Below are 24,126 nucleotides of genomic sequence, written 5' to 3'. Positions count from 1 at the left end.
TTGAGCGTGATGTATGCAACAATTATATTAGAGAATATAAATTTATGATGTCATCGCTCACGTGGTCTGGCAGCCATATTGGATCAAAGAAAAATAATGTTCAAAAACAGAAGAGTTGGCTCACAGCAAGTTGACTGCGCAGGGTAAGTATTTTATGAATACCATCTAGTTATGCAAGTTTATATGTTGCAAAACTAAAAGGTTGGTATTTCTTGTACCACTGTGTGTGACTCGTTCTGACAACACTTTTAATGTCACACATTTTACTGGAAATTACAATATATAACAATACATTGCACAGAAAGTCTTTCTAATATGAAAGAGCCTCCAGACTTGAGTGTTAATGGTGGCCTTGGCAGAAATGATGGAATGCCGCCTTGATGCTTGAATGGATGACATTTGGAACCAAGCAAGTCCTATTTTTGAGGTGCATACTGAATCAAATGCATGATTTCAGCATTATCCTTAATTCGCTGTACAAACTCTCCTTCAGTAATTTTATCTGCAACAAAGAATATGCAGAGATAAACATATTTTTTTCAATAACAAAATTCAAACATTCATTAATAGGATCGATAACAGCTATCTTAATGCTTGTTGTTGCCCCCATTCAATGCACTCTGGTCAATCCTCTTTTATTTCTTGTGCTTCCATTAATTCTCACTTCTCGCTCCTCTATCTAAGAAATAAAATGAAAAAAAGAAATAAAAACATGGAAGTGCAGTCAGGTGGTTAATAGTCCAGTTAATCTATGTCAAATGGTGGCTTGATTACAACCAAATTGAAAAAGCAATATTGTTGGTTTAGTATAAATCTGAGAGGTTATTATAGGAAAAAGACCAACAAAATCCAAGTGATGTAATGTATATTTTTTTTACATGTTTTATTATGCGCTTTTATTATGAACATCATCTGTCCAATCTCAAGATTGAACTTCAAAGCTGGTTTCCCTCCTCTAAAACCTGGTGGCGCCTTGTTAAGTCTGTTTCTGGAGTATGCTCCCCCTACATCCCTTCCCTCGCCTCAAATGGCACCACTGTCTACTCTGCTCATCAGGTCAGGTCAGGTATGGGAGCATGCGCCGGAGCACAGCATCACCGCATCCACTTTCCGACGGTACTCCAGTGGCCTCCATCTGGCCATCCCCCAGGCTGATGCCTGGCTCATCCCTATCTCCTTGAGATACCAATCAACCTGCTGCAAGCAATAGGCACGCGGTCGGCCCGTTGGCCTCCTCCACTCACAAGGCTCCCTTGCTGAGAGTATCTGGTGAGCTGGAACAGCTTCCGGAAAACGAGCCACATGTTCATACAGCCACAGCTGACGCTCACGGACCATTCAGGTAACAAATCTCATCTGAGTCTCTCTCAGCAACTGCTCGTTGGACACAAAGTCCGACCAGCGATAGCCAAGGATACTCCGAAGAGACTTGCTTCCAAAGGAGTTAAGTCTCATACTCTGGCCCTTGGTAAGGGTCCAAGTCTCGCATCTATAGAGCAAAACTGGAAGCACCAAGGACTTAAAGACTCTGACTTTCGTCCTCCTGCATAGATACCGACAGCACCACACCCCATGATCCAGTGAATCCATGACTCCCCAGGCCCGACCCAGACATCTATCAACCTCTGACCCATAACATGCAGAGACATGAATAACACTGCCAAGGTAAGTGAATCCCTTCGTGACCTCAACATCTTCGCAACAAACAGGCACAGACAAGACAACAGCATCCAAGATGTCATTGAAAGCCTGGATCGTGGTTTTGACCCAGGAAATCCGTAATCCCAGCAGCTCTGCCTCCTCATTCATTGCCTGGAGGGCCCCCATAAGAATATCCAGCGTCTCCTCAAAGATGATTGCATCATCTGTGAAATCAAGGTCAGAGATCTTGACACTACCAAACGATGCACCGCAGCCTGACCACTCCTACGTCCTCCCCAGAATCCAGTCCATACAAGCGCTGAAGAGTGTGGGAGCCTGTACACACCCCTGCCGAACTCCAGTAATAAGTCAGCGATGGAGCCACCACACCTCACAGCACTCTCAGTAGCAGAGTATAGTTCAGATCAGATTGATCAGTGTTGTCAGAGATGGAGCCACCACACCTCACAGCACTCTCAGTACCAGAGTATAGTTCAGAGATCAGATTTATCTGCGTTGGTGGCACCCCACGAAGACCAATAATCCTCCAGAGGACATCCCGATTCACCGAATTGAACGCTTTGCAGAGATCAACATAAGCTGCAAGCCGACCCTGACGAAACTCTTGCTTGCGTTCGGTTAGGATCCGGAGCGCAAGGATACGGTCAATCGTTGACCTCTTTGGTGTAAAGCCTGACTGCTCTGGTCGCTGGTGCTCTAGCAAATGGCGGCGAACTCTCTCAAGAATGATCCAAGCAAAGACTTTGCCTGGCACCGAGAGTAGTGTCACCCCTCGGTAGTTGTTGCAGTCCTGGTGATCACCCTTGCCTTTCCAGAGGGGGACAACAAGGCCCCTCTTCCAGTTAGTTGGGATGATACCTGTGCTTCAAACAGCACAGAACTGCATGCAACGACTCAAGTACAGCATTTCAAACAGCCTTGAGAAGCTCAGCATGGATGGCACAAATCCCAGGAGCTTTGCCCACTTTCAGCCGGTTCATGGCCACCTGTGTTGCCACAAGTGAATGCAGTTAGTTCACAGTTAATTGGGGGGGGGGGGGAGGGTGTGGGCATTTGGGATAGCAACAACCCTGACATCCAACTCAATAGCCGGTGGGTCAGCCTGGTACAGCCGCTCAAAGTAACCGGCCCGGTGGGCCTTCACTTCAGACTCCTCTGTCAAGAGGTCATCACCCTCTGCTCGAACTGCAGTACACCTAGAGACAGGCTTAGAGGAACGCAATGCATGGATTCCTCTGTAAGCAGGATGAGAATCACATGTCCACATCACTCAGGGGCGGATCTAGGATTTCCAATAAGGGGGTGGGGTTGGGGCGCAACTGACGAGGGCGAAGCCCCAACGCGAGGGCCGAAGGCCCAAAGCCTGTAGAGGGGGGTCTGGGGGTCCTCTCCCAGGAAAATTTGAAAATTATACTGCTCTAGATGCGTTTTCCTGCAATCTGGGGAGAAATATTCATGCCTCAATTTTAGGCATTTTATCCCTGTATCTTTTGATTTTGGGGATTGATTTTGAAAAAGGGATGCAAAATTAGACGGAAAACATACACAGTCAGATAGAAAAGGTACTTGTGTAAATGATCAAACAGAAAGATTTATTTAGCAGAAGTGCTCAGTCATGAGGGTTTATGAATGATTATCCAGAGCATCACATTATGGAAATAAATTAATCCACAGTCACTGAAATCCTCTACCCATGGAACAATACAATCGGACCACTTTTTAAATCACCACTGATTCATCAAATCAAATGCGTCCTTGTCGCAACTGTCTAGTTTTATTTTACTTTTCACCAAGTGGATTTACGAAGAGCATCCTCCGTGGATATCTATTGGTGTATGCGTCAATTATTTTGTTGTAGTCAAATCGGATATCACGATGGATGTAGAGCAGGACAAGGGCGTTAAAGCGATCCTCCGACATCATGCTCCGATAGTCCGTCTTGACGTAACGGAGGGCAGAATTCGCTCTCTCAACTGAAGTACTTGTTGCAGCCGTGCACAGCAGAATACTCAGCACCCTAGTTACGTTTGGGAACAAATTCCTCACCCCATCTGAAGCCACGCATTTCAATGTGCCTGAAACTGTTGTCGGTAGGTTTCCCTCAGAAGACCAGTAACGGCCCCACAGCTTCAGTTCTTGGTGTAATGTTGATGGACTTGGCAGATCATCACCACAGAAGCGAAGGATGGCTTCCTCGGCATCCTGGCCAAGCTTCTCGGAACAAGTCGGGACAAGATATGCAGCTAAAATCAAAATAAGGGGGGTGCATGCCGCTTGCGCTCCCCTCTAAATCCGCCTCTGAGTGATGCTCTACCATTTCACAGATTCCTCGCACATAGGCCTCCTTGTCCGCCCTGAGCGAGTGTACAGTTTTATGCCTCAGCTCCCGAAACAGTTCAGCTCTGCCATCGAGCCTGGCCCTGCGACTCTGGTTGATGGTATCGAGCGTCCCCTGAGAGACAAAGTTCTTCTTCGCCTGACGCTGGGTTCCAAGACAGCCACCGGCAACATTAAGGATGGTGGTCTTGAAGGCACTCCACAACTCCTCTGCTAATGAGAAGGCCGAAGGACTCAATTCTGTGATTCCTTCCAAACATTGTGTCCCAAACACCTCTCCCTCTGTACTTACCCCTCCCAGTCACACCCAACTGCTCCTGGACTCTGTGGCAACCCTCGACTGCAACTGGACCTGACGGCATCAACTCGCATGTCCGAAAACCTGCTTTGCTGCTCTTGCACTTCCTCTCTCTGTCCTTTTCGCTAGGTCATTCTACATCTGCATGGAAGTCAGCCAACATCTCTGCATTACATAAAAAGGTGCAAAAATAAATCTCCTTAACTGCAGACCTATCAGCTTAGTTCCAGTCATCAGCAAGGTCATGGAATACATCATCACAGTTGACATTAATTTCTTACTTTTTCTCCAATGACTTTATTTCAGATCATCAATTCGGTTTCAGACCAGGTTCCAAGACAGCCAAGACAGCCAAAACAACCTACCTTAGACATGCAGCTTCTACTCTCCCAAAAGTGGATGAACATTGTCCGATATGAGAACAGGGCCATCTCTCCAGACATATCTCAAGCTTTTGATACAGTGTGGCATCCCGCCTTATTCTCCAAACTCTCTGCCTACGGCACCCATTCTGACTTCCTCCACTGTCATAGCCAACGTGTGGCTCTCAATGGAATCCTTTCTTCTCCTTTATCTGTCAAGGCTGTTATAGGCCCCTCCTTATTCCTAATATTCATCAATGATCTCTCCATCATTGTTGAAGATTAGGAATAGTATGAGGATTTCTCCCCAGATATTTCTCCTTGGAAAACACTCTTTATAACTTTGCGGTTGACTCCACTCTCTGCCGTGACATTCCTCATACTTTAAATAGACATGTAGAAGCTACAAGAAGAAATAGACATCCCTCTCTTTAGACCATGACAAAATCACAAACCGGTCAAACATGTGAAATATGATTTTTTATCCTAAGAAATCCCACACACTCATGCTGTCTCAGTCTCAGTCTCTGTCTCTGTCTGTCTGCCTGTCTGTCTCTCTCTCTCTCTCTCTCTCTCCCTCTCTCTCTCCAAATTTGTGGGGGGGGGGGGGGGGGGGGGGGGTTACAACTCGACCCGGGGGTAAATGAGTGAACGGATCACCGCTGTAGCCCCAGAAAGTTTGCAACTCCAAAGCGTCATACAGATGGAGCATCTGTAAGATGGAGAACCTACAAGATGGGGCACCTGCAAGATGGATGACCTGCAAGATGGATAACCTGCAACATTGCGTGCCTGCAAGATGGCGTACCTCCAAGATGGAGCACCTCCAAGATGGAGCACCTGCCCATTACGATCGGCCTTTTTCCAACACCTCTGGAGTGGCTCACAAGTCCCCAAGTTCATCAAGGAAAACATATCGGAAAAGTGTTATGATGTGATGCGTTCACAAACATTCCTCCAGCAGTGAACATGGTGACGTGTTACATGGTGCATTCAGAAAGGAACACGGTTGGGAAGGACACGGATGCTCTGTCGCTCCCGGCTACTGGTTGTGCGAAGTTTGTCTCCTGGTCTGTCCATTTGGATCGCATTGGGATCACCAATAAAAAAAAAAAAAAAAAAAAAAAAGTCTCTCTCTCTCTCTGTCCCCACCTATCGGTGCGTTGGGTGTGGCGTCATGGCGGCTGTGAGCAACTGCTCTGTGCTTTGGTGAGCCCGTTGCGTTTCCCCCCCTCCCCTGCCCCCCCTCCCTCTCCCTTTCCATCCTGTGTGCTTCGGCATTGTGTTTTCATCCGTTCTGCACCCTTGTCTTCGAGAGAGAGAGGATTGGGAGCGGGCCCTTGTTGGATGCGGCCTACTAGCTTTGACGGCGCTTTGTAAGCCATTTTTTGTGCTTATAACGCATGTTTATTATTTACTTTAGCTCGATTATTTAGGTTTGATACCTTCTTGTCCGGTTCGGACAAGCGGGGGGGGAATTTGATCTGTTTGTTGGTGTTCGACAAACTGGGTTTTCTCGGTTCTCGGTTCCGAACGTGTCTTTGGTCGAGTTCGAATGGCGGGCGAACGTTTCCGCATTGATACGTACGAATCGCTAACTCGTAAACACGGGCTAGCTTGTGTTCCTCCCAACGAGGTGGAAATTAACGATGTGCTTTCCGCCATTGGAAACATCGTTGGTGCACACAGTATTCGCGCTGCCTCGTATGAATAAGAAATTCGTCGTATTTTTGTCCGAGGAGCACATGGTAGCGAGTGTAGTTGAACAAGGCTTGTTCATTGAGCCGAACACGTTCCTCTCTGTGTTCGCTTTACAAGCCCCGACGGTAAAGATTAACATCAGTAATATCCCGCCATTTATTAGAAATGAGGATTTATGTGAACAATTAAACAAGTTCGGTAAGGTCGTATCGAGGATTTCGATGGTGCCGATGCGAAATGTTTGCGATCGATTCAAACATGTCATGTCCTTCAAGAGAGTGGTGTACATGATACTGCCTGCAAATGTAAAAACGCTCAATGTCGTGTTGAGTGTGAAAATCAACGGATTTGAATACAAAATGTATGCCTCCTCGGAGGCTATGACGTGTTTCGAGTGTGGGGCTTACGGGCATGTGAAATGTGAGGAGTGCCTGTCCCAATGCGGTTACACCGCAGGAAAGCGGGAGATTGGTGAGGAGTGACTCCTCTTCACCGCACAATGAAGGGGAGGAGGCGGATCGAGTGGTTAATCCATCCACCGCACCGACTGCGGTGAGCGAAGCGCCAGACCCGACCACCCCGACCGGGGGGGGGGTGGGGGGGGAAGCGATAGATCTAGAACGTGAGGTGACTAACCCCGCTCCTCCATTTAAGGTGGGAATGAAAGTGGTTGAACCCTCTCCCATTTCGTCCACTGTACACGAGAGTGCGGGCGATATCATGGAAGTATCGGTAGCGGACACCAGGAAAAAAGGTCAGAAGCGTTCAAGTGATGAATCCTGTGATTCCGAAAAAAAAACAAAATAAGATTCAGATCGTGTCAGGTTCGCAGGACCTCCAGGGTGAGGCCTACACCGGAAACTCCTTGGCGGTAATGGAGATGGTACCGGAAGTGTATGTACGTGAGGAAGATTCGCTTGCACCACTTGCTGAGATTGAGTATGACCCGGAAAATAGTCGATCCTCTCAGGATGTGGTAAGTCCTTGTCCTGATAACCAAACTCGCTCAGACGAGTTAGCAGCTGGATCTGCTAGTGAGGAAAAAATAGATAAAGGGGAAAGTCCTTGCGACTGTGAGGATAACGTTAACCCTGCCCTGACAGATAAAAATGAAAGGGATGATGAGCTGGGGGACATACTTATAGCCACAGAGGATATGGTAAATCTGGAAGGGTCTGCAAAGAGTGCGGAGGTCCTTGACCCTGTAGAATTGCTGTTTCCAAAACTAAGTGTTCAACAAATAGTAGGAAAAGGTGCAGATCAAGACGAAGCACTTGATTCTGATGAAACCTCTTCTACTCCACTCTTTAGTGCTTTAAGTGCTCAAGAGAGTGAGGCGGGTGATGACAATACCATCACCATGGTTTCTCAAGAAAATGTTATCAAGTTCCTTGAAGAAACGTTCAGGAAAAGACATGTAAAAATCAAAGACTACTTTCCGAATCTGGATGATTTTATTTTGACTGCAAAGAACATGATTCGTGAACCTTATCAGGTTAACATGTCAGAACCTCAATTCCAGAGGCTAAGAAAATGTGTAACTCGAGCGGGCAAGGAACTGTATGAATAGTTAACAGAGTGGAGATAAAAGTAGCATCCTTAAACATCAACGGTGGTCGCAGTTGTGTGCGTCGCCTCCAGGTGTTTCAAATGTTTCAGAATGAAAAAATTGATGTGCTGATGTTACAAGAGACGCATGCAAATCAGTCTTCTGAAGTTGAGTGGCGTAAAATCTTTAAAGGTTGTCACTTTTTCTCCAGTGCTTTCGTTGATGCCAAGGCTGGTGTGGCAGTAGTGTTACATCCTAGACTCCAGCCGTCGGAGATCAGATGTAGAGAAATTTGCAAGGGCCATTTACTATCTGTGGAGTTTGTCAGCGGTAACCAAAAGATTTGCACGACTAATGTATACTGCCATAGTGCTAACTCTGCAAGAAGTGCTTTTCTTCACAAGTTAGCAGGTTTTTTAAGCACTATTGACCTGTCCATGTTGGTTTGCTTGGGGGGAGACTACAACTGTACCCTCAACCCACAACTTGATAGAAACACTCCTGAGCCCCATCCACCGAGTGCAAGGCCTTTGGCACAGCTCATTAAAAAATTTCAACTTGTGGATGTGTGGCGGGTACAGAACCCTAACATCCGGCAGTACACGTGGGTTTGTGCCGCAAGAAATCTTTTGACAATGGCTCGTTTGGATAGAATTTATGTTAACCATGATAAGGTAAATCTTGTCAAGAATTCTTATATAAGGCCGTCTGGTTTTTCTGATCATCACATGGTCGTTGTTGTATGTGGCTTACCTCATCACGTGTGTAGAAGTGCATATTGGACTTTCAATGTCAAACTTTTACAAAGTGAGCATTTCAAAGAAGCATTCAGAATGGTATGGAAGGAATGTGAAATGCAAAAGTTTTCCTACCTAAATTTAAGGCAATGGTGGGATTGCACAAAATCCCAAATTAAGTGTTTTTGCCAGCAATACTGTCGTTATAATACCTGTAACACACTCGGTGTGATAACTGCCTTAAAAAACGACATACTTTATTGTGAGCAGAAATCTGGAATGTCCAACGAAAATGTCCAGCAGTTGTCAGAGAAAAGAACACTACTGGCTGAAATGGTGAGAGAGCGTGCATCTGGTGCTTTCGTCCGACTGCGAATGGACAATATCCAACTTGACAAACCAAACAAAGACTTTTTCAACTTGGAAAAGACAGCCAAGATCCCTCAACAAATTCACGCTTTGCGCTCTTCTGCCGGTGCGCTTCTGTCTTCTCAAAGTGACATCAAGGATGAATTACGAAACTTTTATTCAAAGCTGTTTGCCTTGAGAACTGTGAACCAGGAAAACAGAAACGGGATGTTTGAACTGCTCCCATCTCTGTCTGAAGACCAGCAACAACAACTGGAGCCTGGCATCTCTCTCGGAGAACTTACTGTTGCTCTTAAAGGAATTCAAGATGGGAAAGCCCCTGGACTTGATGGCCTCCCAGTTGAATTTTACAAGGCCTTTTGGGACATCCTAGGCCCTACTCTACTTGACATCTTTCATGATAGCCTTGAACAAGGTGAATTGCCACTAAGTTGCCAGAGGTCAGTTTTGTGTCTCCTTCCAAAAAAAGGGAACTTGCAAGACGTCACAAATTGGCGGCCTGTGTCACTCCTAAATACGGACTATAAAATATTGTCGAAGGCGCTCGCGATACGTCTAAAGGAAGTCATCCCCCTTTTGATTGATATTGATCAGTCTTATTGTGTTCCTGAGCGTTCTATTTACGATAACATTTTTTTGGTGAGAGACTTGATCAGTCTCGGTCGTACTACATCTCATGGTTTTGGTTTGGTTCTTTTAGATCAAGAAAAAGCTTTTGACAGTGTTGACCATTCTTTTTTGTTTGCTGTACTAAGGAGAGCTGGTTTTGGACCAAATTTTGTTTCCTATGTTAAGTTGTTGTATGAAAATGCATCCTGTCTGTTGAAGGTAAACAACAGCTTATGTTGCCCTTTTCCCTTTCAGCGAGGCATCCGTCAGGGCTGCCCGCTTTCAGGAATGCTATACAGTCTCTCGGTCGAACCTTTACTAGCTTTGCTCCGGAACTCAGTGGAAGGAGTCTCCTTAACAAAAAACCACAAAATGGTTCCTTCAGCTTATGCGGATGACATTTGTGTTGCTGTTTCGAGCCAAAATGATGTGGGTGAGGTCTTTCGATGTCTGTCCCAGTTTGAGCTCGCCTCCACGGCAAAAGTAAATTGGAACAAAAGTGTTGCCTTATGGATGGGCCCCAGTCCACCTTCCTCAGCTCTGCCTGTGTTACTAGGAGGAATGCAGTGGAACAAAGAGGGGTTTAAATATTTAGGGTTATTTCTCGGAGTCCAAGCATATGAACAAAAAAATTGGGAGGGTTTCTTGGAAAGAATTAAGCAGAAACTGGCTAGATGGAAACGGTTGCACCACCTTCTATCGCTTAAGGCAAGGGTGACAATAATAAATAACCTGGTGGTTCCTTTTATTTGGCATAAAGTTATCCCCCTCCAACCTCCGAGATACTTGGTCACAGGCATTCAGAGGGTTCTAACTCAGTTTTTCTGGGGAGCCCACCATTGGCTTGGACCAGACACGGTGTGCAGACCCCGAAATGCAGGTGGCCAAAGCTTGATACATGTTCCGAGTTGGATAATGGCTTTCCGCATGTTGACGATAAAGCGTTTATTGTATGGTGAGTGTGTCCCGTGGCGGCCTCTCACAAACGCTTGGCTGCAGGAAGCAGATGGGTTGAAGTATGACCGAGAGCTCTTCCTCATGGACCTGCAGCATGTCAACACGACTCTGCTCCCCGAGTTTCATCAGAGCCTTCTGAATGCCTGGCAAGTCCTTGGAATACAACGATTAGAGGTGTCCTACGATGCAAAAAAATATATGCATGAGCCATTGGTCCTGAATCCTTTATTCCCTGAAATTTCAACCTCCAGGTCATTTATGCATTGCTTCACCTGCAATGGAATAAACAGAGTGCGAGACCTGATGAAGCCTTCCATAAATGGATGGTTATCCACCGGTTCTCTCACATCAAAAGTGGGGGTTTGGTCATCTAGAATGGTGGACAAAGTTTTGAGAGTTGTGATTAAAACTTTCAGGGAATTAAATATCGGGTGGACTGGGGCAGATGAAGTGGTGGACTCTCGTCTCTATTTCCCCGAGCTCCAAGTCACCTCAAAAAAACAACAGTGTGTCTTCTCAAAGTCAGATGGTTGCGGTGTGTTCCATGTGATGGGAAAAAAAGCTATTTATGGGATATGCCAAGAGGTGCTTATACCGGGTTTCACAAAACCTTTAAAAAATCGGTGGGATGAGATCATTCCGGCTAGTTCGTTCCTATCTCCAGTGTGGAAAGAGATGTATAGGTCTCCAACTTTAGGTCGAACCGGAGACTTAAATTTGAGACTTGTTCATCAGGCCCTGGTCACCAAATACTTACTTAATAAGTTTGATCCTGCTGTACTGAATGTTTGTCCTTTTTGTGAAGAGGCTGAAAATGTGACCCATGCTTTCGTGAAATGTAGGAGATTGGTACCCCTTTTTTGTTTCCTCCAACAGTTCTTTTATAAATTTAAGTTTGTTTTTTCTGTTGCAATTTTTGTATATGGCATTGAAAGGAGCACCAAGAGCAAGACAGCGGTCCCTCTCTTGAATTTTCTGTGCGGAATTGCTAAACTCGCAATATATAAAACTAGGAAGAGCAAATTGAGTGGCAGAGATGAAAATGTGCTGTTTTGCTTTAAAGGAATAGTGTCGGCCCGGATAAGTTTCGGCAGTGTGAACGACGATTGTTTTACAGATGAGGTGTTGAGTTTGTTTTTGTAAATTATACTTATGCTCAATATCCACATATACATGTATATACATCCTTTTTGCTTGTACAACTTTCTTTTTCTTGTAAAAATTTTGCGGTGTTCTTCCATGTGTGTTTTGATACTTTTATAATAAAAGAACATAAAAGTCAAGTCTCTCTCTCTCTCTCTCTCTCTCTCTCTCACTCTCTCACTCTCTCACTCTCTCACTCTCTCTCTCTCTCTCTCTCTCTCTCTCTCTCTCTCTCTCTCTCTCTCTCTCTCTCACTCTCTCACTCTCACTCTCTCACTCTCTCACTCTCTCACTCTCTCACTCTCTCACTCTCTCACTCTCTCACTCTCTCACTCTCTCACTCTCTCACTCTCTCTCCCTCTATCCAAAAGGACCATACGGCAATTCCTCCCATCTACTTTCTCAACAACCCTCTCGAATGTTTTCAGTCTCTCGAAACTCTTGGGTCTCACTCTCAGCCATGATCTTTCTTGGTCAAACCACGTTTCAAAGTTGGCCTCCAACGCCAGATGCTGGCTGGGCATCCTCCGTTGTGCAAAGTCCTTCCTTGGCACAGCTGAACTACTATCCACCTACAAGGCTTTCGTCTGCAGCTTCATAGAATACTGCTCTCCCCTCTGGGCTGGTGTTCCTGCCTCACACCTAGCTCGGCTTCACGCTGTTGAAACCAAAGCGTTCAGAATCATTGGAATCTCTTGCGATGAAGCTAACTCCGAGGGCCTTTCACTCAATCACCACAGGCAGGTAGGTGGTCTTTCTGTCCTCCACAGACTCCTCTCCGGCCCAGCTCCCCCAGCTCTGTCTGTGCTCTGTCCCCCAAATATTCCTTCAGGTCGCACAAGATCTGCCTGTAACCCTCTTATGGTGAAACTGCCAAAATCAAGACCCTCTGCTCACCTTCACTGTTTCATTCCTCTTTTCTCCCGCCTCTGGAACAAACTCCCCCACTCTCTTCAATCCCACTCCTCTCTCCAGGTCTTTAAAACAGCTGTTCACCACCATCTCTTATCTTCCCCCATTCAAAACCTTGATCTTTTCTACCCCTGTTAATTCACCCTAAATCCACTTTTTTTTTTCTTTTTTTTTTTTTTTTTGTATACAAGATCGAGGCTCGTGAAAGAGCGAACATTAATCACACAGAAAGACAAACAGACACACAAAACAAATAACATCGGGAGCGGTAGACAAGATGGGGAGAGAGGGGGAAGGACACAAACACAACATTTGAGAGCAGGGACCGAGAGACATGGAGACATCGAGAGAACTGTGGGAGGGAGAGGGCTTTGGGGGGGAGGCATGGGAAGGGGGGCGGGGGTGGGAGAGGTATAAAACATATGGACACTGCCAAGACTTCCAGGAAAGAAGTTGGAATTTCAAACAAGGTGGATCTGGGGTGAATTAGTGGGGGTAGAAAAGATCAAGGTTTTGGATGGGGGAAGATAAGAGATGGTGGTGAACAGCTGTTTTGAAGACCTGGAGGGAGGAGTGTGATTGAAGTGAGTGTGGGAGTTTGTTCCAGAGGCGGGAGAAAAGAGGAATGAAAGAGTGAAAGTGAGCAGAGAGCCGAGATTTCGGCAGTTTAACCATCAGAGGGTTGCTGGCAGATCTTGTGCGACCTGTAGGAATATTTGGGGGACAGAGCACAGAGAGAGCTGGGGGAGCAAGGCCGGAGAGGAGTCGGTAGAAGACAGAAAGACCACCAACCCGCCTGCGGTGAGTAAGTGAAAGGCCCTCGGAGGTAGCTTCATCGCGGGAGATTCTGAAAGCTTTGGTTTCAACAGCGTGAAGACGAGCAAGGTGTGAGGCAGGAGCACCAGCCCAGAGGGGGGAACAGTATTCCATTGAGCTGAGGATGAAAGCCTTGTATGTGGTGAGGAGCTCAGGTGTGCCTAGGAAGGACTTCGCACGACGGATGATGCCCAGACGGCGACTGGCTTTGGAGGCCAGCTTGGAAATGTGGTTTTCCCAAGAAAGATCATGGCAGATGGTGAGACCCACTTTTTTGAAATACCGACTTCTTTCTTGGAAGTCCTAGCAGTGTCCATGTGTTTTTACCTCTCCCACCCCTCCCTTCTCCTGCCTCCTCCCCCCCAAGCCTCCCTCCATCCCACAGATCTCCCGATGTCCCTGTTCTCTACTATTGTACTTGTGTGCTTCCCTCTCTCTCCACATCTTGTCTCCCACTCCCTTTATTCTATGTTTTATGTTTCCTTTAATGTTTGTTTTGTGATTAATGTTAGCTCTTAATAATAATAATGTTAGCTCGATCTTGTATACAATAATAATAATAATAATAATAATAATAATAATTGGGTCACGTGGTATGGCAGCCGTCTTGGATTAAACGCAAATAATTTAAAAAAATATTTCTCGGAAACTGCTGAATGGAAAAATTTGAAACTTGGTTCATTGTCAAGTACTCCCAATGGGGAACAATAGTATGGTAATGCTAACATCATAGGTGAAGTGGTATACCAGTCAAAAATGTTTGAATCGAATTCCTTATCCTAAAAATCTGAAATTGCATGCATATGATCTGTGACCCATTTGTATTGAAATATTGAATTTATGAGATCATAGGTCACATGGTTTGGCAGCCATATTGGATTGAACCTAAAACCTTTAAAAAAACATCTTCTCCCAAACCACCAAATCGATTGACTCGAAACTTTACGTGTGTCATTGACTAGGCATGGCGATTAGAAGATGATCACGAAAACATCATTGGTCACATGGTGTGGCAGCCATCTTGGATAGAAAAACGCACCTTATCCGATCAACACGCAACTTCACAAACGTGATCCCTTACCCATACATATGCAGAGTGTACATTTTAAGGTCATATGTCATGTGGCATGGCAGCCATATTAGCTTGAAAGCCGATATTTTAAAAAATCCCTTCTCTGAAACTGCTGCACAGATCAATATGAAACCTGTCACGGCTGGTGGAAATGTGATACTTGAAAACATCTGAAGGGATTTTAATCAAACCTGTTTGCTTTTAGGACAGTGAACAATGGCATTTACCCGTTGTGGGACTATGCGGAGGCATATTGGCAACACAGTCGCATTGTTCGTTTTTTAAATATTTTTTCAGATATATATTTTTTACTGAGCATCAAGTTATTTGCTGTTTCATACGTATCTCACTTGCCCCAAAGTAGCAAACACTTGATTTTTAAAAATATTGATTCACAACACTTTAATGACAACTTTTCTTCAAAATTATTAAATTACATAAGATAACTAATTGCCTTTTATAAAAAAAGAAAAGCAGGTGAAATTTAACAACCCTCTTAATGACACAATATTACACCACAGAAGGTGGATGGAGATTATTTGTACCTGTTTCCTTTTTTCCAAAAAACATCCAGAGCTTTCCAGCTCTTTTTTCTGGTGTATTTTCATCTTCTGGTAATTGTTTTACCTCTTCTGGAGGAATCAACTGGAAGATTGCCTGCAATAAAATAAAACATTGGGGTTACATGATAGTCTAACTTATACTTAGAAGTACTTCTTCTTCCTTTCTTCTCTTTATAAGGGGTGAAACAGAATGGTACCTAGATTTGTCCTGCTGTCCTCAGCCAAACCTCTCCACTCTCCAACCACTCCTACCTTTGTGATATCCCTCCTCACACAAACTTTCTATCTCAGCCACGGTCTACATCTTTTTCTCCTACCTTACTCACTCAACCTATCTGCTTTCTTTGCTATTCAAAACATATCTTGACAACAGCGATGTCAGGATTGGCAAAGATCTGGACAAACAAAGATGTGACAAAACAATCCAAAAGAGGAGGCTGGTGAATGATCTGGTATTTCCAGTTGCAATGTATGGATGTTAGCCTGGACAGTGAAAAAGAAAGAAAGGAAGAAGATTGACAAAAAGAAAGAAAGGAAGAAGAATAACAAACAAATCAGTGCTTGAAGAGATTAGAGCACCATGTACATTAGAAGGGCTGATGCAAAAACAGTCACACTTGGACAAATCACATGTACAGAAAATTTAAGTCTGGAGAAATCAACAATGCCGGGTATGGTTGAGGGAAGAAGAGGACGAGGCAGACCTTGTATGTGTTGGATGAATGCATGGCATAAAGGATGCAACCCCAGCTTCGGGAAGCAGTGCAGGATAGGAATGTTAAATGGAGAAATCTGATTATGAATGTCACCAGAAGTCGACCACGACTTGATAGAACGATATTACTACGTAAGGTTCAAGGTGGAGCTTGTACACAAATCAAATGCAGGACAAAGACATTGATATAGTCTGCAACAGTTTAAAAAAAAACCTGTTGGTCTCTTGTTAGGGGAGTATAGTAGCATTTTTTAAATTGTGCGTGTAAGTATTCGCCTTTAAAAAAACGAAAAGAATGTACTGTACGTAGTGTGTTCAAAAAGTATCCGACCTTTATTTTTCGTGCGTAAAAAAAAAGAAGCTAGGGAGGCGTTGATTGGTGCACGTATGTAGGCGATCCTAATGCGCACGCGTGAATTTTTTCCCACCTACAGAAGCTGTCATTCGACGGAAGACCGCTGATGAGTGAGGACATGTAAGTGAGCGCCGTCGGATTTTCGTTTTTGACAAAATGACGGAAAAACTTGAACAACGCTACTGCATCAAATTTTGTGTTTTTTGGCCTCGGGGATGTTGGATGCTTCCATTGTGATGACTGCAACTTGGTTTCTGGGTCGTACCCATAAACCCAGGACTCATCGCCAGTGATCACTGTGTTGAGGAAGCTGGGATCGCTGTTCACAGTCTCCAGCATGTCCTGTGCGATCTCCAAACGGAGTTGCTTCTGCTCAATCGTTAGCAGCTTTGGTACGAACTTCGCTGAGATTCTCCTGAAGCCCAAATCCTCCTTCATAATGGAATGAACGGTGTTGAATCTTGCGGATCGTTTCCACTTGGGAATCGCCAAGCTTTACACAAAATTTGATGCAGTAGCGTTGTTCAAGTTTTTCCGTCATTTTGTCAAAAACGAAAATCCGACGGCGCCCACTTACATGTCCTCACTCATCGGCGGTCTGCCGTCGAATGACAGCTTCTGCAGGTGGGAAAAAATTCACGCGTGCGCATTAGGATCGCCTACATACGTGCACCAATCAACGCCTCCCTAGCTTCTTGTTTTTTACGCACGAAAAATAAAGGTCGGATACTTTTTGAACACAGTATTGTCCTGTCACCAGCGATTAAGACCGCATGGGTGACAGATAACCTAACCCTAATAAATGGCGGTATTTTTGTCACGCGCGGAATGAAGGAAGGCGAAGCGTTTACTTAAACGGAGCACACGGGTTTATTCCGAAACCACAAACAAGTAAACACGACAAGGAAAATTCAACAAATATGATTTAATGAAAATAAAGCAGGGGGTTAAATAAATATTAAGGTAACCTAAAACTCGAACTGAGGTACCTCCACACAAGGACTCAAAAACGACAGACAAGGGGAGAGAGAAAAAAATATATTCCTTTTTATAGTGCACTTAGCTCATTGTCCCAGTGAGTACTTTGGTGAGGTCAGCAGTGGTGGCCAAGTTCAATGCTTCCCGCGTTTGAGCGCCCAATATGGCGCCGGTCGACGGCGAGAGCGCACAAAGCTGTGAAGCAGGCAGCCAAGATGTCCTCCTCTCGATTCCTGGCCAGCAAGCACCATGCAGCGCCCAGCTCCCCGAAGAGCACCACAGCTGTGAAAATCTCCTCACTCTGATTTCTCAAAAGCTCCCCTCCAAAAACGCACAAAATGGCCAAGCTCCTTTACCAGCCCCAGAGACGCACCCTTCTTCTTCTCTCAAAGCTTCTCTATGATGTCACACCGACCAATGGCAAATCTCCTTCCAAATCACCCCATGGTCCTCTCGGCCAATCATGACATTCAGGGGCGTGGCCTGCCGGCTCTTTCTTCCTCGCCCATCGTACCACTCTGGGGGCATGGCCTTTTTCCTTATTAGGTCCATTGGGTGGGGCTTAGTGTCTGGCAACCTGCCTGGCATGCAGTGGACGGTTGTTGTGGTTTAATGGAGATTTTTATGGCCGGCTTTGTCAGCAAAAAGTAAAGGGAAAAAAATCACAGAAGGAATATCATGTACTGGGGAAAACTAACCTTAATCCCTAACTAATTATCACTGCTTCACCTCTCGTGTGAAAACACATAAACAATCTTAAGCTACAGTTTCCCTAGTTAAGTACATTGAGATTTTTCCTATGCGTCCACGGTCCATGCTATAATTATACAGTCCAACCTTTACTATGAGATTCCTTCATCTATCCCCACCAACGTAACAAAATATATATTTATATAATAAAACAGTACTATACGTTTTCTAGAAATGAAGGAAGAACTGGAGAAATCGAAATAACTTAAATATATGTGCAGACATACATCACATGGACGTCACACGTCACCATATGGAGGCCGTCCCCAAATCGTTTCAGGTATCGTCTCCAGCGTGCGTTAAAGCAAACAAATTTATATCTCCCGTTTGTTATCCGAGCTGTTTTTATTGGTTTTAGTCTATAAAATATGTCATAAAATGAAAATTGTTGTTCCTTTTATTTTGTCGAAAAGACGCACCAATCAATTAGTTTCCGGGAAAACATGGCGGCCTGCATGGCTATGTGTGTCATCACTGATGACGTATTCGACACGATTTCCAAACTCGATGGGTATAGTTTATTCTTCATTTTGGTTATTTCTGTTACGTATACACGTTATGTTTGGAACAAACTTTTCATTCGTTATAACCAATTTTTTAAAATTCTTATATGCTAATAGCCGGCGAAGCCGGTGTTGTCAATGAACGCGTACGTATTATGTTGAAAACCTGATTATGCCTTGGCTCGAGAATTCCGAAGCGCAGTGGAGGCCGCCATCTTGCGGATGCGGAAGTATGCATAACAAATTTAAAACGTTCATTAGGAGTTTCTTTCACCCGTCATTGTTTGATTCACCAGCTTATGCACCTCCAATGTATTATTAAAATACTTTAAGACCAACATCGGCCCGCACGGGCCTGGTTATCTTCAACGAAACGCGTCACCAAACACCGGACCCAATGAGAGTCGAGCATTTGCAAAAATATTTCTAAAATGAAATCACTCAATGGTGGCCGCCATCGACCGGATGCGGAAGTTTGCATAAAACAATTGCGAAAGAGTTCAATAGGAGTTTGTTTCACCCGTCGTTCTTTGATTCACAATCTAATGAACCTCTAATTAGTAATTAAAATACGTTAAGACCAACCTCGTTATCTTCAACGAAAATCGTCATCAAACACCAGAACCAATGAGATTCGAGCATTTGAAAAAATATTTTTTTAAAGCTTATTACGCGTTTCGGAGGGTGAAAACGGCGTCAAATATTCTAATATTGACGAAGAATTATTTTTTAGAAATCTCGCGGCCGTCGGGGATAGTTTTTCACGGCCAGAAATACGGTATAAGCAGTTTACATATTTAGTTTAGAAATACGGATAGTTTTTCACGGCCGGAAATATCCGAAGTTGAGACGGAATTCACCGAATTAATCACTGCAAGCTAATAGTCAGGTTCACTATGTTAACAAATATAATTTCTTTCAAAAATTTGGGATTAGCAAACCTGTACATTTTTGGAATCTTCAGAGCATGGAGAATCTGAAAATCAATGTTGGCATTTGCACAGACACCTGCATGGCCGCCATTTTGGATTTTGAAAATGGCCACCATAAAATACATATTTTGCGCGATCTCGGCTTCTAGTCAACCTAGAGACTTAATTAAATATGCTAATCCTATGTTTTCTGGGTCAAGGAATCCAATAAAGGCCTCAAAATAGTGCTCAGGATTATAGAAAAGTAACAAACAAAGGTAATTGAAAACCATTGTCTTTATATTTGTGATATAACTGTATTACATAATACATGATATTGCAAGTCCTTTGAAGTTATAGGTTTTTATAGGAAGTTATAGGTAGTATCAGATTGAACTATAAGTCCTATACACAGGATCTACGAGGTCTATACCGTTCAGGAATATGCTTTTACAGCTCTTCATCACTGTCCTGAGTGTCATTTTCGCAAAGGTGTCTACGCAAATGTAAACATTAATTTTTGGATTCCTCATGCTCCGAATATTCCAAAAATGTATAGTATTGCTAATCTACCAAAATTTTGAACGAAAGTATATTTGTTAACATAATGAACCTGACTAAGATGTTTGTGTGGTGTGCATCTAAAAGGTGCTAGATTGTCTAAATGGTCCAAAGGGTACATTCCATAGTAGTTAGGGTCTAAGTGGTTGAAAGGGTCTAATCTTTTGCTAATCTACCAAAATTTTGAACGAAAAAACATAGTGAACCTGACTATAACTTCTTCTGGTGGAGGAAGCCGCAGTGCCCGGAGAGAACCAGTCCTGACAGCGACTGAAGTTAGAAGACGACACACATACTGTGAAAACGTATGTTAAGCCCAGTTAAAATTTCTTAAAATAGGCCTTAAGCTAGCACATCGTATCGTTACTTCCTTAAGCTTCTTGTGACATTTATTGTATGCAGGTGTCTGCTCTTCTCTTTTACCAAGTCTTACCAGGTACGGTACCAACTACACCTACCTACTACCAACTACCTAACCTACTGATGCCATGGTGATGGGTAAAATAGTGGCAAGAGGCTTTGGCTTCGCCGGCTCATTGCGGCTTTGCAGTCGGTACTAGTAACTGCGTTTTTTTTTCAGAACAAAAAACTACATTCAATGTTGCATAAGATATCCCACAATGCACTGCATTTGTAAAATTGCAGAATCCATTGACGAAGGCAATTTTTGTGTCGGTGCGAAACAAAAACATATAGCCTACCGTAACCATTCTTTGTTAAAGAAACACAACACTTTCTCATATTAACAAACGGACTGACAATGGAGATGAGGAGATTTGTAGTGTTGCAGCAGCTTCAAGTTCAACATGGAGCACACACACAGTGTGGCACTGAAAATGGGGTTGATATAGCAACAGGTGTGTATACCTGTGTGGATGTGTGGACAGAGGAAACATAAGACATATCCTGGATAGACTGCAAAGTTGGAAAACTCGGGTGTAAAGTGTGTGCGAAAATTGATACTATATCACGAGCGATGCCAAATCCTAAATTATTCATTCTACCACGTGGTACTAAATAAATAAATAAAATTTATATTCTGGTCTTAAAATACAAAGTTTTGTCAGAAAATGGTGGATTGAGGCTACATTGGCATGACCTTTTCCGAGAGAATTCCTAATTGTGAGATTAAGTGGGTGTGAGTGTTATGTTTTTGTTTATCATGGTAAAATGTGCATATTTCATTTATCACTCATTTTAGGGGAACTCAAATGGTTAGTCATGTTAAAACGTGATGTGATGGTAGATCTGCCGATGACGTCACAGCTGACACAATTTTTGCAGAGGTCTGGCACCTCAAACTTTGGCACTACAGCATTGGATATGTGAACTTGTACATTTATTCCTTTCTACAATTGTATGTTATTTAATTAATAAATTCACCCCCACACCTGCTTACACAAAATGATTCAATGTTCGACAGCATTGACATTTTCCACCCTCAGACACATGACGAAACGAAAAAAACACCTGAGCTCTAACCTACGCGCAAAAAGTCAGACATGCTTCCATAAGTACTACAACAAAGAACCACCTTTCGAGGCCATTTTCCCCGCGCAGAGCAGGGGTTGGCCTTTTTTGGGCACCATGGTCCCCTTTTTGAAGCATTGTTTTATGGCTGGATGCCCTTCCTGCCTCTTGCGACACCCAGGGAATTACCAGTGAGCAGGTACTCAATTTGCCAACCTCGGAAGGATGACAGGCTGAGTCAACCCCCCTGACATTAATTCAGCGATCGACCGGGATTCGAACCCAGGATCCTCGGATCCCAAGCCGGCACCCTAACCGCTAAGCCGGCACCCTGACCGCTAAGCCGGCACCCTGACCGCTAAGCCGGCACCCTGACCGCTAAGCCGGCACCCTGACCGCTAAGCCGGCACCCTGACCGCTAAGCCGGCACCCTGACCGCTAAGCCGGCACCCTGACCGCTAAGCCGGCACCCTGACCGCTAAGCCGGCACCCTGACCGCTAAGCCGGCACCCTGACCGCTAAGCCGGCACCCTGACCGCTAAGCCGGCACCCTAACCGCTAAGCCGGCACCCTAACCGCTAAGCCGGCACCCTAACCGCTAAGCCGACACCCTAACCGCTAAGCCGGCACCCTCACCGCTAAGCCGGCACCCTCACCGCTAAGCCGGCACCCTCACCGCTAAGCCGGCACCCTGACCGCTAAGCCGGCACCCTGACCGCAAAGCCGGCACCCTGACCGCAAAGCCGGCACCCTGACCGCTAAGCCGGCACCCTGACCGCTAAGCCGGCACCCTGACCGCTAAGCCGGCACCCTGACCGCTAAGCCGGCACCCAGACCGCTAAGCCGGCACCCTGACCGCTAAGCCGGCACCCTGACCGCTAAGCCGGCACCCTAACCGCTAAACCGGCACCCTAACCGCTAAACCGGCACCCTAACCGCTAAACCGGCACCCCAACCGCTAAACCGGCACCCCAACCGCTAAACCGGCACCCCAACCGCTAAACCGGCACCCCAACCGCTAAACCGGCACCCTAACCGCTAAACCGGCACCCCAACCGCTAAACCGGCACCCCAACCGCTAAACCGGCACCCCAACCGCTAAACCGGCACCCCAACCGCTAAACCGGCACCCTAACCGCTAAGCCAGCACCAGGCTGTCCATAAGTACAGTTTATGATTTGTATCCACTGATAGGTCGGATGTGGAGTCGGACCTGACCCAAAATATAATCGGCTTGTTCTTGTCACCGAACCAACTCATCCACCAAGTTTTGTCATACTTTATCCACAACTTTTTGAAATATATTATATGTCGCTTTTTGCCCAATCTCTGAATAGTGAAGAATCACTTCAAAATTTATAATTCTCATATCCGAATCCATATTCAGATCTTCACCAAAATCGAATCGATTCAGTCTTGTCAGACACACAACCGGTCCACCAAGTTTCGTCCAAATCCGTCCACAACTTTTTTATATATCCTTCTATGTATCGTTTTTGGCACAATCATTGAATGGTGAAGAATCAAAAAAAAAAAATTCTAGTAACCGGATCTTCATTAAAATCGAATCAATTCGTCTATATATTTTTCACGCACCCAACCTGTCCACAACGTTTTGAGATATCCTGTTCACCGACACCCAGATATATATAGGGGTGACAGCATAACGTCGCCCACCTTTGGTGGAGGAGGTAACAATATGGTGCAATACATGGAATCTTTAAAGTGCCGTACCTTGACAATGTCCAAAAGCTCAACTTTGTCAATGGAGCCGTTTCCATCAATGTCATAAAGCGAGAATATCCATTCCAACTTGAGCTCCATCCTTCCAGAGGAGGTGAGATGAAGGGCAATGACATATTCTTTGAAGTCAAGCGTGCCATCGCCATTTTTATCGAAGGAGCGAAACACGTGCTGTGCGTACATCTTAGCATCCGCTTCGGGGAAAAAATCACTGTATATATTCTCAAACTTCCCACGAGAAATCCGACCATTCGGACATTGTTTGATGAATGTCTGGTACCATTTGGTTAGCTCATCTTCTGTGAAACTTGTGTTCAGTTTGATGTCTTCAAGCAACTCCTTTGATAATGTTCCACTCTTTGTGTTGCCCATGGCGACAATTGGGTGAGCACAATGGAAAGCCCGTTGGCAGATCTCGAGAGTCGAGGTCCATTTATATGCCCAATGCTTGACAGCTGCAACAGCTACTTTGTAATAAGTAGATTTAAAATCTAAGAGGATTCCACGTGCAAATCAAGACAGATTCAAACGTTAAGAGGATTTCTTGCGTATATCACTAGCCTGTCATATGGATGATTAGAGAATACTGTATTTTTCAAGAAGAATGTGTTTATGCACAAACATTTCTCTGAAAACCATACAGTACCCAGGTTTGGCTAAATAAAATGAATCTCAGAAACATCACTGAACAATAAGGTCCATATATTTATTGCATCGGCAAATATGGCGAATATTTAAATATATCCTTTAATTTTAAACGATGATATTAATTATGGTAGGTGTGGGAATTTCTTTTCAAAACCATATATTCATAATCATTCCAAAAGTCAGTTATAGATGTCAGTTCAGACATATATTCCCTGCTCCAGATGTCAGTTATAGTCACGTCAGTTGTATTCATCTCTTAAACACACACACACACACACACACACACAAACACACACACACACACACACACACACATATATATATATATATATATTGTTATGAATTTTGGGGTAGAGTGATATATAGATTCAGGTAGATCCCTCTTATCAGTCTCCCTCTTCCAAA

The 24,126-nt window shown here is 44.5% G+C and overlaps 1 protein-coding gene across 2 annotated transcripts; it reads right to left on the bottom strand.

Moving 5' to 3' along the window:
• Nucleotides 1-329: 329 nt before the first annotated feature.
• On the bottom strand, nt 330-23,445 carry RCVRN (recoverin). 2 transcript variants are annotated; one of them, XM_078774818.1, is made up of 4 exons: nt 23,065-23,445; nt 15,070-15,181; nt 13,895-13,901; nt 8,922-9,110 (listed from the first exon to the last, which is right to left on the bottom strand). In XM_078774818.1, the coding sequence occupies exons 1-4, from the start codon at nt 23,443-23,445 to the stop codon at nt 9,062-9,064; spliced, it is 549 nt and encodes a 182-aa protein (XP_078630944.1). In that variant the 3' UTR covers nt 8,922-9,061. The 2 variants fall into 2 exon arrangements, with proteins under 2 accessions (XP_067958131.2, XP_078630944.1); XM_068102030.2 differs by lacking the exons at nt 8,922-9,110; nt 13,895-13,901 and adding an exon at nt 330-502.
• Between the last annotated feature and the right edge of the window lie 681 nt (nt 23,446-24,126).

This window comes from Myxine glutinosa, chromosome 3 (genome assembly GCF_964187855.1).
Source record: "Myxine glutinosa chromosome 3, kmMyxGlut1.1, whole genome shotgun sequence".
Taxonomy (NCBI): Eukaryota; Metazoa; Chordata; class Myxini; order Myxiniformes; family Myxinidae; genus Myxine; species Myxine glutinosa.
The sequence above is the reverse complement of the archived record's forward strand: the minus strand, read 5'-3'. Positions and strand labels throughout refer to the sequence as shown.